Below are 15,848 nucleotides of genomic sequence, written 5' to 3'. Positions count from 1 at the left end.
TTTTTTTTTAAAAAAAAACAGTTATGGGTTTACCTGTATTAAAATCAAAATCTTACATATTCCAAGTGCATCCTCACTTACAATTGCTTCAAGAGAAACATCTAATGGAGGGAAAAAATAGAAAACAGGATCAACATCACTAAATTTAGCAAGGTAATCAGCTGCTCTATTTGTCTCTCGGTAGCAATGGCTGATGTTGCAAGAGGTTTTTACTTTTTAGTTTGGGGTATGAGTGGATTTAGTTCCTAGGATTAATAGAACGATAGGCCACCACATCACTACTCCTTGTTATATTGGCTTCGATATATCTTGATTGTCTAGCAATATCCTCATAATCGACAGGCCAGCTAAAAGACTTAATAATTCACTACTATTGCTTTGAGCTGAGGTAGTAACATGCACATTTAATTTCACAGCTGATTTTACACACCTGGATGCTAAACTAATCAATATAATGATCAACATATTTTCCTTTTTAATTAATTCACATTAACCTTACTGTATCAAACCAAGACATGGTTGGACCCCAGGTGTTGTTCATCAAAACTTGTGTACGTATTTTAGCTAACTCCTTGACTGAATGTCATCAAAGCATATGAATTGATGTTACATAAAGGTAACTTAAAAAAAAAGAGACAAGAATCTTGCTAAAAGCTGATTAGAGAGTGTTACAGGAAACATAATGAATCTATAACTGCTTTCTAGTTAATAATCTACAAAGTTAACACAGCCAGGAGGTCAATGAGGGAACCTATGAAAAGATGTAATCTGAAAAGATGCAGAATCCTATGCGAATTGAATTATATATATCATTAACATATTCTAAGTGAACTCTTCATTACTAGAAGTCCTAACAATGATTAAAGACTCATTTTTCAGCAAGAACTTGAAAAATGTAAGTCTACAGCTAAAATTGTACTACAAGTAATTAACAACGTTTCTCATAAGTAAATGGCTTAATCAGTTATTCTATGATTTGCACACATTTGAATATTTGACACAGAAATCCATTTAAATTAAATAATCCTTGAAATGGGGCTTCTAGACGAAAATGCATGTGTTATATATAAAGATTTAATTTATTGCAGCTATGTCTGGTCAGTTATTTAGAAAGTCTTGCTTCGTTTCAAGCTGCCTAACAAGGCAATACAATGATACATGCATGCAGAAGATTTTGTTGACGGTGTAGTTGTTATTACAGGAGAAAAGATGTGTGAGAAGGGTAGCATGTGGATTCTGTCAAGTTTGAATTTAGTATGAATCATATAATTTTCAAGAATTCGAAACTGGTTTTATCTGATCAATCTTTGGCAAGCTCTTTTTAGAGTACTAGCCTACAGGTAAAGTATATATATGCCTTGAATCGTCAATCTCATGCTTCTAGTTCTTTTTAGAGCTTTGGAGATGTATGTATCTGTGCTTGACTTAGATTCTGAAAAAGCATTCAAACTCCACATTTGGATTTAAAGTATCTGACTAAAAGCTATCCTGAGTTAAGTATTAAGCAATGGGCGGCATAACATAGAGAAAGAGCGAGGGAGAGATATATAGATAGATAATGTTAAACATATCTAATTAAGGAGAGAAGATGAGAAGGGCCGGGGTTTCATATTCTTCTTGTCGGAACACGCACCGTTCAACAAACTAGGAAACCCTCTCTTACACATACAAAGACACTGGAGAGTACATTAAACCACCATGGTTATACTTCTTATGACAAAGCTAACAAAATGTTCATTCAGATAACCCTAGCATCAAAAGTAACAAAAACAAAAGAGAAAAAGGAAAAAAGAAGAAAAGGGAAAGATGGTAGGCATGAATGAGTAACTTGGGATATTATATGATGTGATTTTCTTTGTTTCTTCATTGACTACTGCAGTATCCAAATGGACACTCTATGTTGCATACGGAGATTTGCTACCGGAGTCCCTAGGTGCATTGCATCTGAAACATTCCATTCTGCTAGCAAAATTGTGCTCATTGCAACCAGACCTGTGAAAGTCCAATAGAAAGACAAACTTAAGTTTCTAAACAATTCAAGCCTACCCACTTAAACTCAATGCACTGTAATGAAGCAGACATACTCATATGGTAGCATGGTTTGAGGATATGTAAACCTAATTAGTTGTGTGTGTGTGTGTGCTTTTTCTAACAGATGAACAGGCCAAAACAGAGGAGAATTAATAAATACTGTTTTCTGTTTATTCCAAGGACATTGAAAGCCAAGGCCATGAAGATTTTGCATATTACACCAGGCCACTAGCTGGTAATAATAGAATATCATCAGTTCACACTTTGCATAAGAAACTGCTCTCTTTATACCCTTTAATTTGCATACAAAAATCAGATTTCTAGAAGGATATCAACTTGCCTGGAGCAAATCCAGTCACCAGATTTCCATCCAGATCGACCTGCACCGAAGCTGCCTCTAGAGCGTGGCATGTCCCCATCAAATCCACCAGTTGACTCATCTTTGAATGCACCACACTTGAAGCAACTCGAGCGGCTTGCAAAGTTGTGGGCACCACAGTTCCCAGCAGCACAGTACCAGTCACCAGGCCTGACATCTGACCCACTAAATCCGTAAGAGGAGCTACCCCTTCCTCCAAAACTTCCAAAGTCACCTCCCCCAGACCTCTGGTCACCACATCGTTGGCATGAATCTCTGCGGCTGAAGTTGTGATGCTGGCATGACCTGCAGTTCCAGTCTCCTGGTCTATTCATATTCATATTTGCCGTCTGTACAAATATAATTAAAGCAAAAGAAACATTACAATAGAGAAAAGAAACTGAGCCATGTATGTTGTTTATGCTACGTCTAGCTCTATCAGTAAGAAAAAATTAATAATGATAATGTTGCAGAAGAACTCACAACGAAACCTAACCTAGGGAATTGTTATTAGAAACTGAATAATTTTTCTTTTCTTGGACTAGAGCTAATATGAAAAAGCAAGAAAAGAGTAACACTAACTCACTACGTAACCTGTAAAAACAGAATATAGTAATGAATTATTAAGTTATACGTGACTCTAATGAGCTACGCTGGCGGCAGCTCATGAGAACTTGTATTCTACTATAAGGAAAAAAATCAATATAAGAACAAACCGAAGTTCCTAACTGCATGAAGTTTCACAGGAAACTTGGAATGCAAGTCTTAGAAAATATTGCAATGATAAGAATGGACAGATATTGAAGAACCTACCTTAATGAAACTAAGGTAAGAACAGAGAAAAGGCTGAGCAGTACTATACTAGTAGTTGAAAGATTTATGAGGGAGGGTGTGTTTTGGTTGTGTGGGTTGTGGTGGTATATATATACTTGTTTGAGTCTCAAGAATCGAAATTCGAGGTTGGCTGTGGAGGATCGTGGGTGATCTTTTTCTTGTTCTTCATCAGCCATTCTTGAACAATGGAATGAAAAAGAAGAAAATCTAAAAGAAGAAAAAGATATAGATAAAGAAAAGAATTGAAATGGATTCCAAAATAGATTGTTAGGAAATTCGGAAAAGCTCCTATACTACTTTTGAGAGAAGGATGTAGCAATAAGAAGTGCATGCACACACAAAGACACACACACTGACACACTTCCCATCTTAAACTTCCATTACTACCCCCTCTTTACATAATGCATATTATAGAATATATTCTTAGAGTACGTGAGCAGTATTTTTGAGTTGTGGCTACCAGTGCTTCCTCAACTCCTGTTCGCCGTGGGTCGTTACTTCTTTTGGGCATGGAGGCAGATAAGAACATATATTGTGCATGTATTGCAGAGTTTTAGGAAGTTCACCAAGTGAAGATTAGGAATTGTTGAATTCGTAATTAATGTTAGATAAAACTCAAGTGCAACTATAAGCACACACTTCTTCACAATCTATATGCTTGTTGTTTGCAAATATTCCTTTGGGGTTTTGATTCATAAATTATTAGGATCAGATGATTGCTACATACTTGAGGGGCACTATAGATTCCCATAGAATGTCATGGCATGGGACACTATAGATTCCACTAGAATCTGTTCCCCTTCATACAAATCCATAAGTGAACTTCGAGTCTGTTCCTTGTCAGCATAGTCCAACTCATTTGTGGATTGGCATCCAATTGAATGCCAGTATGCCACGCTTCAGTAATAAAGTAATAAGTTGGAGAAGACGATTGATGCATATCGAAATAGATATAGCAAATAAAATTATAAATTTGGTAAATTATACACCTATATGCACATTATACTCTGAAAATTTTGTGGAACAAAATCAAGGTCATAACCTGTAATTAGACAAACTATGCAAACATCCCAGGTCCTCACATAAAGCGAAACAGGGAAAATTGTAGCCTTAGAGCACAACAGACCTCATCCCCAATCAATACCCCTTTGACTAAGGCATTTAGGGGCCATATTTGCTGACATGGCGAATAGCATCGGTGTACACATAAGCACAATGTGGCATATTGCTTTCCATGTTGACCCTGGTTGGATAAGTAGGAACCCAATCACCATTCCTTACCAGACAAAATGAATATACCAAATCTAAAACCTTAGACAAAGGTCGACTACTCCTTAATTCTTATCTTCATAGTTTTCAAGTTATGTCAATTATCTCTTTTCATTTAAACGTTCACAGACCACATCCTAACGGTCATTAAGAACAATTAATAGTTTGTGCTTTTCAAGTTTGAATATTCCCCTTTACTTTAAACTCAAGTTTACAGCTTAAAGACTTGACCAATATTCTAATTTAACTTTAGTATTGTTCTATCATTTTTCTTGTTTCTTTTTAATTTGTGACTTGTTGCTATTATGGAAACTACAACCTCAAGGAAACCAGCATTCAAAAATCATGTGCTGGCGGCAACTTAAAGTGCAAGGCAAAACATTTTAAGTAACTTCAAACAGCTTCATCACTTAATCAAGTTAATGCATTTACCAAAATAAAAAAAATCAAGTTAATGCATGGTAATATTGGTGTTCTTTTCCAATTCTTAATTATCTTTTGAGTATTAGTTTCTCTAAATAATATCTTAAGTAGAAACCACTGAGGTCAAGCCATAAAAGATATAGTCAAAAGATCATCAAGATAAGGCAATCATATATAATACTCCTGATGATTGTGATTGACAATTTTTTATCTGTTTTAAATCTATTTGGTAGTAGCAGCAGTCCATATGCAATCTTGTATGTGTATTGTTTTTTTTTCGCTAACTAATCTTGTATATGTAGTAGGTAACGAAATAATAATTCAAAACTATTGCGAATTTAGTTGACTACATTGACTTTCTATCGTGGTACTCCATCTAAATACAGAGTTTTAATTTTAAGACCATTATCTAGGATGATCACGTACTTGCCATAGGACCTGCACAAGTTGCTGGTGAATCAACACCAGCCTTCATATATATACCATATATGGTTAATTGACAAGCTAGTAAATCAGTGTACCGCATCTGAGTTGTATTAAATTTGGAGGGGATTATCTCGTTCCTCGTCATGGTCCTACGTTACCACACGACACTAGCCAGTGGTGCATTATGCCGCCACTTGTGTCTATATATGCAAACAAGCCGAGCCAATTCCATTTCAAATTAGAACTACAGAGGGTGGCTGCTAAAAATAGTGTTAGCTTGTGAGTTTTATAGGTTAGGAATTAGAGATCACACTAATCCCGACTAACTACAATTATCTTCAAGATCTTAGAATTAATGACAACAAAAACACCAATACAACCACAAAAGCAATAATGAAAAAACAAAGAATAAACGAATAGAAGAAGCTTACGTGGTTTGGCAATTGCCTACATCCACAAACACACCAAAATCCACTATAATCAAAGAGTTATTTACTCAAATCTAAAAGTGATCTCAACTGACTCAAGTTGGTCTTTGGTCTCATTGAACAAATTAAGATGTTCTCTGAAAGAATCTCTCTCAGACATTCTAAATATAAAGAGTTTCGTTATATGATGTACTTTATTCGCCGCAGAGGGTTGTTCATACATACTTGAGAGAGCTTTCATGAGAGACGCTATCATCTTCTCGTTCTTGATATTGAAGGCTACAGACTTAAACAAACTTAATCGGATTGTCGCCAATGTTTTTCTATCAAGCAAATCCCATGCTCCTTGTTCCATCGTTGCATATTTCTTTCGTACCAACGGTTCATAGAGATTTTTCTGATAAAGATAATCCTCTATTTGCATCTTCCAAAAGCAGAAGTTTCTACCATCAAACCTCTCAACCATAGTTGTCGTCTTCTCGGTTGTCATTGCTCCCACTTGAACCAAACTACGGTGGAGTATTCTTCACTCAAACACCTTGTCTCAAACAACGGCGGAGTTTACCACTCAAGAATTTCTTCAAACACCTTCAGTAATTCAATTCACAAACCACGCTCCAATACCAGTTGTTAGGAATTAGAGATCATAGTAATCCCAACTAATGACAATTATCCTAAAGATCTTGGAATCAATGACAAAAAAAGAACACCAATACAACCACTAAAGCAATAATGAAAGAACAAAGAATAAACGAACAAAAGGAACTTACGTGGCTTGGCAATTGCCTACATCCACAAACGCACTAAAATCCACTATAATCAAAGAGTTGTTTACAATGTCACGAGCCTCACACAAACACCAATCTCTCTCTCACACGCACACACTTTTGGCACTCACAAATTTATGTTATTACACTATCATAATGCACTCACAAATTTGGCTATTGCCTTACACTAATTATTACTCCAATAATATACTCGCTACGCGCCTCGTACACTATGAGCTCTCTTAGTTGTGTCTACCCAATTCTCAAATACCGTGGGGGGTATTTATGGAGAACATGAGGAACCAAAGTAGTAATTGGTTTCCAAAACTAATTTACTTGTTCATCACCGTTTAGGAGAAATAGTGTTGGTGGGTCTATGTTTCCAATTCCAATTTAGAAACTAACCACGTGGTGATCATTCTCTAGGCTTAACAATCTCCCACTTGGAGACTGATAACCAAAGTAAATAAACTCCATGCATTTCCAATGCATAATAGTGCGCTCCATCTATGATCTTCAAACTAGAAGACCAACTAAAGCTAGACATAGCTTTAACTTCTCAATAGTTAATGTCTTTGTCTATTGTGAGTCCCAACTCACTGCAGTAGCTCCCACTGTAAAGACATAATCAGTAGTGCCTTTCCTGCTATCAACTTCACCTGCAAAGTTTGTATCAATATACCCTTGCAAGTACACATCACCCCTCACATAATATATGCATTCATCAGTAGTACCTCTTAGATACTGCAGTATCCACTTCACTGCTTCCCAGTACTGCTTCCACAATTTGTCATCAACCTGCTAATAGCTCCCATTGCACGGGAAATATCTGGCCGCGTGCTAACCATATACCATTGCCTAGGAGCTTGTGTCAAACTATATAAGCTCTTTCTTAGCTTGCATACCATATTCTCTCTACCCAATTCAATGAAACACTCACATTGCTGCACATCTCTTCCTCTTGGTCACCATGAAGGAAGACAGTTTTCACATCTAACTGCTCAAGGTGTAAATCTTCTACTGCAACAATACCCAACACTGACATCGTAGTATTTAGTTTCACAATTGGAGAGAATATCACTGTATATTCAGAGATGAAGGACTTCATCTCATTCTTCATTGCAAGTTCGCACTCGCTCGCATCATCAACTCCAATGCTTTACAATAGCACTGGGGCACACCGCCATCAGTACGTGGCAATGATACTGGCAGTCTTCTGTTGATCAGGTAAGATGTCGTGCTAATGGTCTCTGCCCAGAACTGCTTGGGCATCCCTGCTAGTATACGCATACACTTAGCTCTTTCTGTCAGTGATCTATTCATACACTCTGCCACCTCGTTCAGTTGAAGCATCCCTCACAAAGTATATTTCATCTCCATTCCATTATCTGTACAATCATTCCTCAAACCTGTATCAATGTATGTACTCTCCTCTATTACTGGATCTCAACTCTTTTACTTTCAAGTTTGTCTCATTTTCAACCTTGGCATACCACTTCCTGAAGACTCCATAATCCTCAGATTCATGTCTCAAGAAATATGCCCACACCTTTCTCGTGTGGTCATCAATAAAAGTCACAACATATGACTTTCTGACATGGGAGGAGACTGTAGCTGGCCGCCAGACATTATGGACTAACTCAAGCTTTTCTGCTTTCAGAGTTTTGCCTACATTCTGAAAACTCACCCGCTTTCATTCTCCAACGCAGTTCTCATAGAAGCCAAACTCAGTCGACTTTAACATGGGTAGTTTTCCAACTGAGTGAAGGACTTGCATTTCTTTCTCACTCACGTGACCAAGTCTGCGGTGCCACACATCCAGATCTTCTTTGCTATACACAATAGCAAATGAACCACATGCATTAATGGTCCTATAGAGAGTACCACTCCTTTTTCCTTTTACCACCATCATAGAACCCTTAGAGATTTTCCAAGCATTACCAATAAAGGTTGTCACATAACTTTCATCCGCCAACTGCCCCATAGAAATCAAGTTCTTCTTCAAATAAGGGACATGTCTCACATCCCTCAATTTCCATGCAAACCCTTTCAAATTGATCTACACATCACCCTTGTCAACAATGTTACAAGGTTGATCATCACCAAGGAATACCTTGCCTAGGTCACCTTTGATGTAGTTCTCAAAGAACTTCCGATTTGAAGAAGCATGGAACGATGCGCCGGAATCTATGACCCAAGACTCCCAATTGTTCTTCTCCATAGAACATATCAATGCGTCATCATCCACTTCAACAACATTAACATCTTCATTCTTGTTCTTGTTGTTATTTCTTGGAGCTTTACATTCATAATTGTAATGGCCTGGCATGCCACAATTGTAACACAAATCATCACTTGTATCTCTAGGTTCCTGTTCAACATCATCAAGGCTATGAGATTTCCATCTCCCCTTTCTATGTTCTGACCGATGTCGGCCTTTGTATGAACTTATTCCTCTACTCTCTGTGCTCAATGCATACTCTGAAGTGGAGACATTATCCGACTGCCTTCAGATCTCCTGGGTTAATATCATACTAACAACTTCATCATGTTTTAACTTAGATTTACCAGAAGAACCACTAATTATAGAAACTGTGGCTTTCCAACTCGGTGGCATCTGCCCAACAATTGCGCAAGCCATCACCTCATCACTAAAAGTGATCTCAACTGACTCAAGTTGGTCTTTGGTCTCATTGAACAAATTAAGATGTTCTCTGAAAGAATCTCTCTCAAACATTCTCAATGTAAAGAGCTTCGTTATAAGATGTACCTTATTTGCTGCAGAGGGTTGTTCATACATACTTGAGATAGCTTTCATGAGAGATAATGCCGTCTTCTCGTTCTTGATGTTGAAGGCTACGGACTTAGACAAACTCAATCGGATTGTCACCAATGCTTTTCTATCAAGCAAATCCCATGCTCCTTGTTCCATCGCTGCAGACTTATTTCCTACCAACGGTTCATAGAGATCTTTCTGATAAAGATAATCCTCTATTTGCATCTTCCAAAAGCCGAAGTTTCTACCATCGAACCTCTCAACCATGGTTGTCGTCTTCTCGGCTGTCATTGCTCCCACTTGAACTAAACTACGGTGGAGTAATCTTCACTCAAAAAAATTTCTTCAAACACCTTGTCTCAAACAACGGCGGAGTTCACCACTCAAGAATTTCTTCAAACACCTTTAGTAATTCGATTTACAAACCATGCTCCGACACTAATTGTTAGGAATTAGAGATCACTGTAATCCCGACTAACGGCAATTATCCTCAAGATCTTAAAATCAATGACAAAACAAGAACACCAATACAAGCACTAAAGCAATAATGAAATAACAAAGAATAAATGAACACAAGGAACTTAAGTGGTTTGGCAATTGCCTACATCCACAAACGCACCAAAATCCACTATAATCAAAGAGTTGTTTACAATGTCACGAGCCTCACACAAACACCAATCTCTCTCTCACACGCACACACTTTTGGCACTCACAAATTTATGCTATTACACTATCATAATGCACTAATTATTGCTCCAATAATATACTCGCTACGCGCTCCGTACACAATGAGCTCTCTTAGTTGTGTCTACCTAATTCTCAAATACCGTGGGGTATTTATAGAGAACATGAGGAACCAAAGTAGTAATTGGTTTCCAAAACCAATTTACTTGTTCATCACCGTTTAGGAGAAGTAGTGCTGGTGGGTCCATATTTCCAATTCCAATTTGGAAACTAACCACATGCTGATCACGCTCCATACTAGACATCATATTGGTTTGTGCCGGTGAACAACTTTTGACAAGGTGCAAACATTGCTGATATCCGTTGCTTCTATAGATTTCGTTTCATGCTTGTCAAGACAAAATTGAGATACGTACACAATGTTGAAAGAAAGAGAAGAGCATCTAAAGTGAATGAGCAAGCATCTTTTCTTTTGATTTTCATATATATATTTTTTGATAGGGAGATGATGAAGTTAACAGGTTCAAAATCAAATCAACTTCTCAAACTTGAAAAGAAAATAAAGGAAATAATGGTGAATTTCGATAAAGATGGTTGGAGCTGATGATGAAGAAAGAAGTCTTCGAGATTAGATTTGACCATCTTTCTTCTTTCTTTCTCTTTTCCCTTCACTACTTATCTCATCATCTCATTTCATGTATTTAGTTACTTCGTCACTCTCATTTTCCATGCACCTTTAAAACCTTCTTTTTCAAATGACTCATATTTACCTTTTGCTTTTCGTCTCTGTAAAAATAAAGTATAGAAGAATCAATTGCAGTAGTTTTATCAGTACTATTCTTTTTTAATGGAAATTTTCATTCAAAGCCAAGGAAAGATCTGCCTTACATTTTCTTGGGGGTCGTTAAAGGGAGTTGGTGGCAAACTGTAAAAGAGCAATAACAAAAAGAAGCTTGGGGCTTCCCTTAATTGATTCGATTCTCCTAGGGAAATGCTTCCATGCATGACCAAACTCCAACAGTACACCAAGCTTTCAATCAACTCCTCCCTCACTAGCTTATAGGGTTGTGTGTATTGTGTAATATGTAGTGCTTTAATTTTTACATGGTGCATAATGCCAATAACGGCAATAAGGCAACAAGCCAGCTAATTAATGTTACTACAGTTTTAAGCAAATTCAGTGTCAAATCAAATACAAGTCAAAACCAATGTTTTAAAAAAGCAATTTTACTATCGAGAGGATGAGGCAAACACCTAGAAGCTTTCAGTGGGGGAGTAAGCTTACGAAACAGTGTGTGAGACGAACCTGATGCGTAAAGAAGTTCCGCGTTCCTGAAATGTACGCCTCAATAGCGAGTGCGTAAGCCTCCATTGCTAAATATATTTGTCCACATTATTAATTATAACATTCAAAATATTTTTATTTTATTCCGCTATAGAGGGCAGACATTAACTTTAACTTAACTAAGACCGAACTAACCCATCTTTTAGTATGAGGTGTAAACTGTATAGAGTGGAAAGTTTACAGTCCAAGTGCCAAAAAATTCTTTCTAATGGAGTGATATACAATAAATAATAGACTATTAGTTGATAGAAGATGTGGGGAATTCTCTATTTCGCTATTAGTTGATATATATCCCGGGCGACACTCGAACACATGTCCGAACTTAAGTTCATCTTACACGTCACATTAACTCACGTATGTTTTAGTTTTTTAAGATTTTTAACGTTTGCGACTTCCAAAGACCGTCGTTTGTGGGCTGTCTATTTTAACCAACCACGGATGTTACTCGGAGTGAAATGACTTTTAATTTTCTTTATAGTTAAATCTATTTGCGACGGACTTTAACTGTCGTTCTTTTCCAATTTTTTTCAATTTTACAAACTCATTCACTTCCATGCATTCGATACCATTTTGGGTGTGGAAACTATTAGTGTGTAATATGGGTCATAAAATCCTAGTGACACCTATTTGGTGCTTCTGTGGAGGTGTATATATTCACTCCCCATTGGAGATGCCCTATGTGTTTCAACTTTTAAACTTTCCTTCATACTCTTTGTTGTCATGCAGAAATGAAGTGTAAGGGTATCTCCAATAGGGGGTGTAAAATTACACCTCCACATAGGCCCCACCTAGGTGCCATTAGGATTTTAATACTCCAATTGTAAATTATTGTAGAGTCCTTAAATATCCACTCTCTATTGTTCCCAATGGAAAAGTGTAAAAAAATTCAATTTTAAACTCGGACGTCACTTCAAGTGACGTCCCTCTTTAAATTAAAGTGGGACGTCACTTCAAGTGACGTCCGAGTTTTAAAATTTTAAATTGTGACTTTAGAAACAGATAGAGACAACACTCCAAGTGACGTCTGAATTTGTTTTTACTCAGACGTCGGTTCGAGTGTCGCCCGTGCTTTTTATTAGCTGATAGCGAGAGGGGGAATTCCCCACCCTCTCTATCAACTAATACTCTATTACCTATGGTATAACACCCCCATTGGAAAGAGTTTTTTGACATTTGGAGTGTAAAATTTTCACTCTATACGGTTTACACCCCCCATTGGAGATGCCCATAGTATTAACTTGGGTTGCTCTGCAACTGCTAGAGCAAAGGTCAAGTCTTTCACATAAGAGGGCAACGGGATTTTAAACAACATTAATTGGGGGCTAAAAGAAGGGGCATGGGAGCTTATCTGTCACATGCGGCAACTAACGACAACGGTTCGCCCCGGCATGCATGCCTGGGAAAGCTTTAGTTCACACATCTATCCAATCTTATTTACTAGAGACTATTTTTAAACTTTTGGCGGGATAAAGTAGAATTTTGAGATTCTTTTCAAAAAAATTCGACAGTGATGCATGCTTCCAAATCAAAATTTGAGGATTCAACGCAAAGTGGAAAATACTTTTTGAATATGAAATGACTAGGAAATTTTTGGAATGTGAATATTCTTCAAAAGAGAATGATAGATTAAAAGTTAAATCTTTTTACGTCAGATCCCCAAGACTATATATTCTCATCCGCTAGGTTCCACTTTGTAGGAATTCTTTCGATCTCTCTCAACAGGTGATTGACAAAAGTATACCTTATAACAACAGTTGTCTCTTAAAGGCTGTGACTCTAGCCAAGTTTCATAATGGTAATTCTTACTCTAGACAAGTTTCATAATGATAATTCTTACGTACACCAACCTAGTCTACGCATTTTACGTTTGAATTCTTCCATAAACCAACTCGAGCGATAGAAATGATCTTCCTTTGAAGTTCCACAGGGAGTAAATCCCATATGTTAATAGGTGGTAAACGCTTAGGTACCTATATTAAATATGGGGTTAGGAAACAGAAAAGGAGTAAGGACTGAACAGACACGAACTACCAAGGCATGTTAGACACTGTCTCATAAGTGTAAATTTGATGTTGATGCAATGAATCCAAGACTCAAGGCACGTGACACTAAATCTACAGTTAATACAATACCCTACTCACGAAATCATTTCACACATAAATTGAGTAAGGATTCATTCCCATACCTAAACACTTGAGCATATGCATAACTGTTGGAATTACTTCACTAGAGAATCAAGTGGTGATAAATTTTTTATGTGGTGGTTTTACACTACTTGACTGTACTTAAATTACAAATTATGTAAAAATACAAGATTTAATTATTTAGAACTAAAAGAAATTGAGAGAGAGAGAGAGAGAGAGAGAGAGAGAGAGAGAGGTGGAGAGTTAAATCAACTCATGAAGGATCAACCTCCATTGCTTTTTAGCTTGTCATTGCATCTCTAATCTCTCATTTGATTTATAGACAAATCAAAGTCGAGCATCAAGTCACGATCCCTAACACGATTAACTCATCTCTGAGAACACTTTGTTCACATGAGGAGTTTAACCAATACTTTATCTCTAAGAGTACCTTTCAACTCCTGACCTTTCTTTACATCAACCATCCAAATTTGGAAGCCTGTCTTCACAACCAGGTCGCACCTTGCCACTATATTGGTAGCGCGTGTGACTGTACAGAGAACAGGTCCCCATATTTGTACGAGTACTGCCATTTTGTGGCAGGAAACAAACTATGGTCTGTTTATGCTACGCTAGTGACTACTGTAATCAGAAATTGGGTCTATCCTCACATGAACTTCATTAATCCCTCCCCCCCAAGGGAGGGTTTAGCTCATGATCATTGGAAGTCTTGAGCTAAAAGAAAAAGAAGAAGATCAAAAGAAATAAACTAAACTAAATTGAAGAGAAGTTTTATTACATATGTGGAGAAAACTCCATTATATTAAAGACTAAGTTTTCTTACAAAAATAAAACTAAAATATGAATTAATGAAAATGAAAATGTAAAATGAATATATATTAATACAAATTCTTCATGTACTATTATAATGGAGACTTCTTCTCTATTATTTGCCAATTTTTCAACACCTAATCCTCTAATTTTTAACATGTTAGGTACCATGATTTGTGGTACCATTATTTCTTGATTTTTTTTATGGATTTGATAATGGAGAAATTGATCAGCTCCCAAATGTGCGTTTTATTATCCGTATATTGCTGCATTACAATCTTTCTTACGCTTAACGAAAAGACAACTCATAGTTTTTACTGTCTTTTTCAGGTTAAAGAGTATTTTATACCACTTATCATAAAAACTGCGTCTTAACACCAAAAGGAGCCTTAATCATGCTTATTATGAAGACCAGAAGCTGCTATAGAAAAGTGTTGAAAAAGTCAAATTCAACAGTCAAAGTCAAAGGTCAAGGTCAAAGGTCAAAGCCTTCAAATCAGAAGACCAGAGATGGAGGCCCTTATCTCAAAATATGGTGACTTTCTCCCTAAACCTACCTTGGTCAAGAAGAAACCAAAAAGAAAAAGCAAAAGTCAAGTGTGAGGTATCTAATTTGTAATGGAGAAGGGCAAATCTGTAAAAAGCAAAAATAGGGGTATATAATCTAAAAGCAAGGGAGAGAGAAACCATCCATTGTCTTAGGATCCAAACCATTTGGTTTGTTTAATTTCTTGTCTAGTTTTTCAATTCATATTTTTACTTTCTTGTTGTTTTATTTCTTTTCAATCAACTTGTTATTTACTTGTTCTTATTTCAATCTTCCTTTCATCTTGTTCTTCTTATTTCAAGTTTGTTTCAATCTTCCTTTCAATGTTTTCAAGTCATTTCAATACAAACAATCAAAGCTTTCAAGTTTTTATTAGCTTAAAACCATTCTAATCCATACAAGAGTCTACCATTCTTCTTCACATCTCCCTCACTCAAACTCTAAACAATTTAAGAAAAACCTCACTTCTAAAAACAAACTCTTTTGAAGTTACTACCACTATCTAAAGCTTCAAATGGTGCCGCCGTCATGGATTGAAGGAGTGAGAGTGATTGGTTGAGAATCTAAGAAGGGAACATCATTCTCATCTCTCCATTTCTATTGTTTTTCAATTTTTTGTCATTTTATTTTATTGTTTTTCAGTACTGATCCACTTTCTTGCAAATCAGGGTGTAGAACCAACAACCTAGAGAGGAGCTGAAGACATAGTAATGTAATACTAAGTGCATTAGCTCACAAACAATCAATGAATTGCTCTTTAACCAAGAAACGATGAAATAACTTTTATAAAATCAATGAATAATCCTTTTCAACAACCTCCTAAGCCTTTAAATAGGGGTCCTAACCCTAAACTAAACAAGCGGTGAATCCACCGAACCAATCCTACCAAAAATAAAAAAAACAAGCAATAATTCGCATAAAGACCGCGATAAAGCCCAGGGTGCGCCCCGCGCTTGCATCAAGGCAAAACTGAGCGCGTGCCGCACTCGTACCATTCAAAGCAACT

The 15,848-nt window shown here is 36.8% G+C and overlaps 1 protein-coding gene across 1 annotated transcript; it reads right to left on the bottom strand.

Moving 5' to 3' along the window:
* Nucleotides 1-1,589: 1,589 nt before the first annotated feature.
* On the bottom strand, nt 1,590-3,515 carry LOC147510329 (Ran BP2/NZF zinc finger-like superfamily protein). The gene is made up of 3 exons (XM_086602320.1): nt 3,203-3,515; nt 2,372-2,739; nt 1,590-1,992 (listed from the first exon to the last, which is right to left on the bottom strand). The coding sequence occupies exons 2-3, from the start codon at nt 2,728-2,730 to the stop codon at nt 1,896-1,898; spliced, it is 456 nt and encodes a 151-aa protein (XP_086458446.1). The 5' UTR covers nt 2,731-2,739; nt 3,203-3,515; the 3' UTR covers nt 1,590-1,895.
* Between the last annotated feature and the right edge of the window lie 12,333 nt (nt 3,516-15,848).

The sequence above is a fragment of the Coptis chinensis genome, chromosome 3 (assembly GCF_015680905.1).
Source record: "Coptis chinensis isolate HL-2020 chromosome 3, ASM1568090v1, whole genome shotgun sequence".
Lineage (NCBI taxonomy): Eukaryota > Viridiplantae > Streptophyta > Magnoliopsida > Ranunculales > Ranunculaceae > Coptis > Coptis chinensis.
Note: the sequence above shows the minus strand (reverse complement) of the source record. Positions and strands in the feature narration are given on the sequence as shown.

Excerpts from the sequence above, each read along its gene's own strand:
- LOC147510329 (XM_086602320.1), bottom strand. The coding sequence starts at position 2,730 with ATGAATATGAATAGACCAGGAGACTGGAACTGCAGGTCATGCCAGCAT. Across the intron at positions 1,993-2,371 it reads GGTGACTGGATTTGCTCCAG|GTCTGGTTGCAATGAGCACA; the intron begins GCAAGTTGATAT and ends GGACTTTCACAG.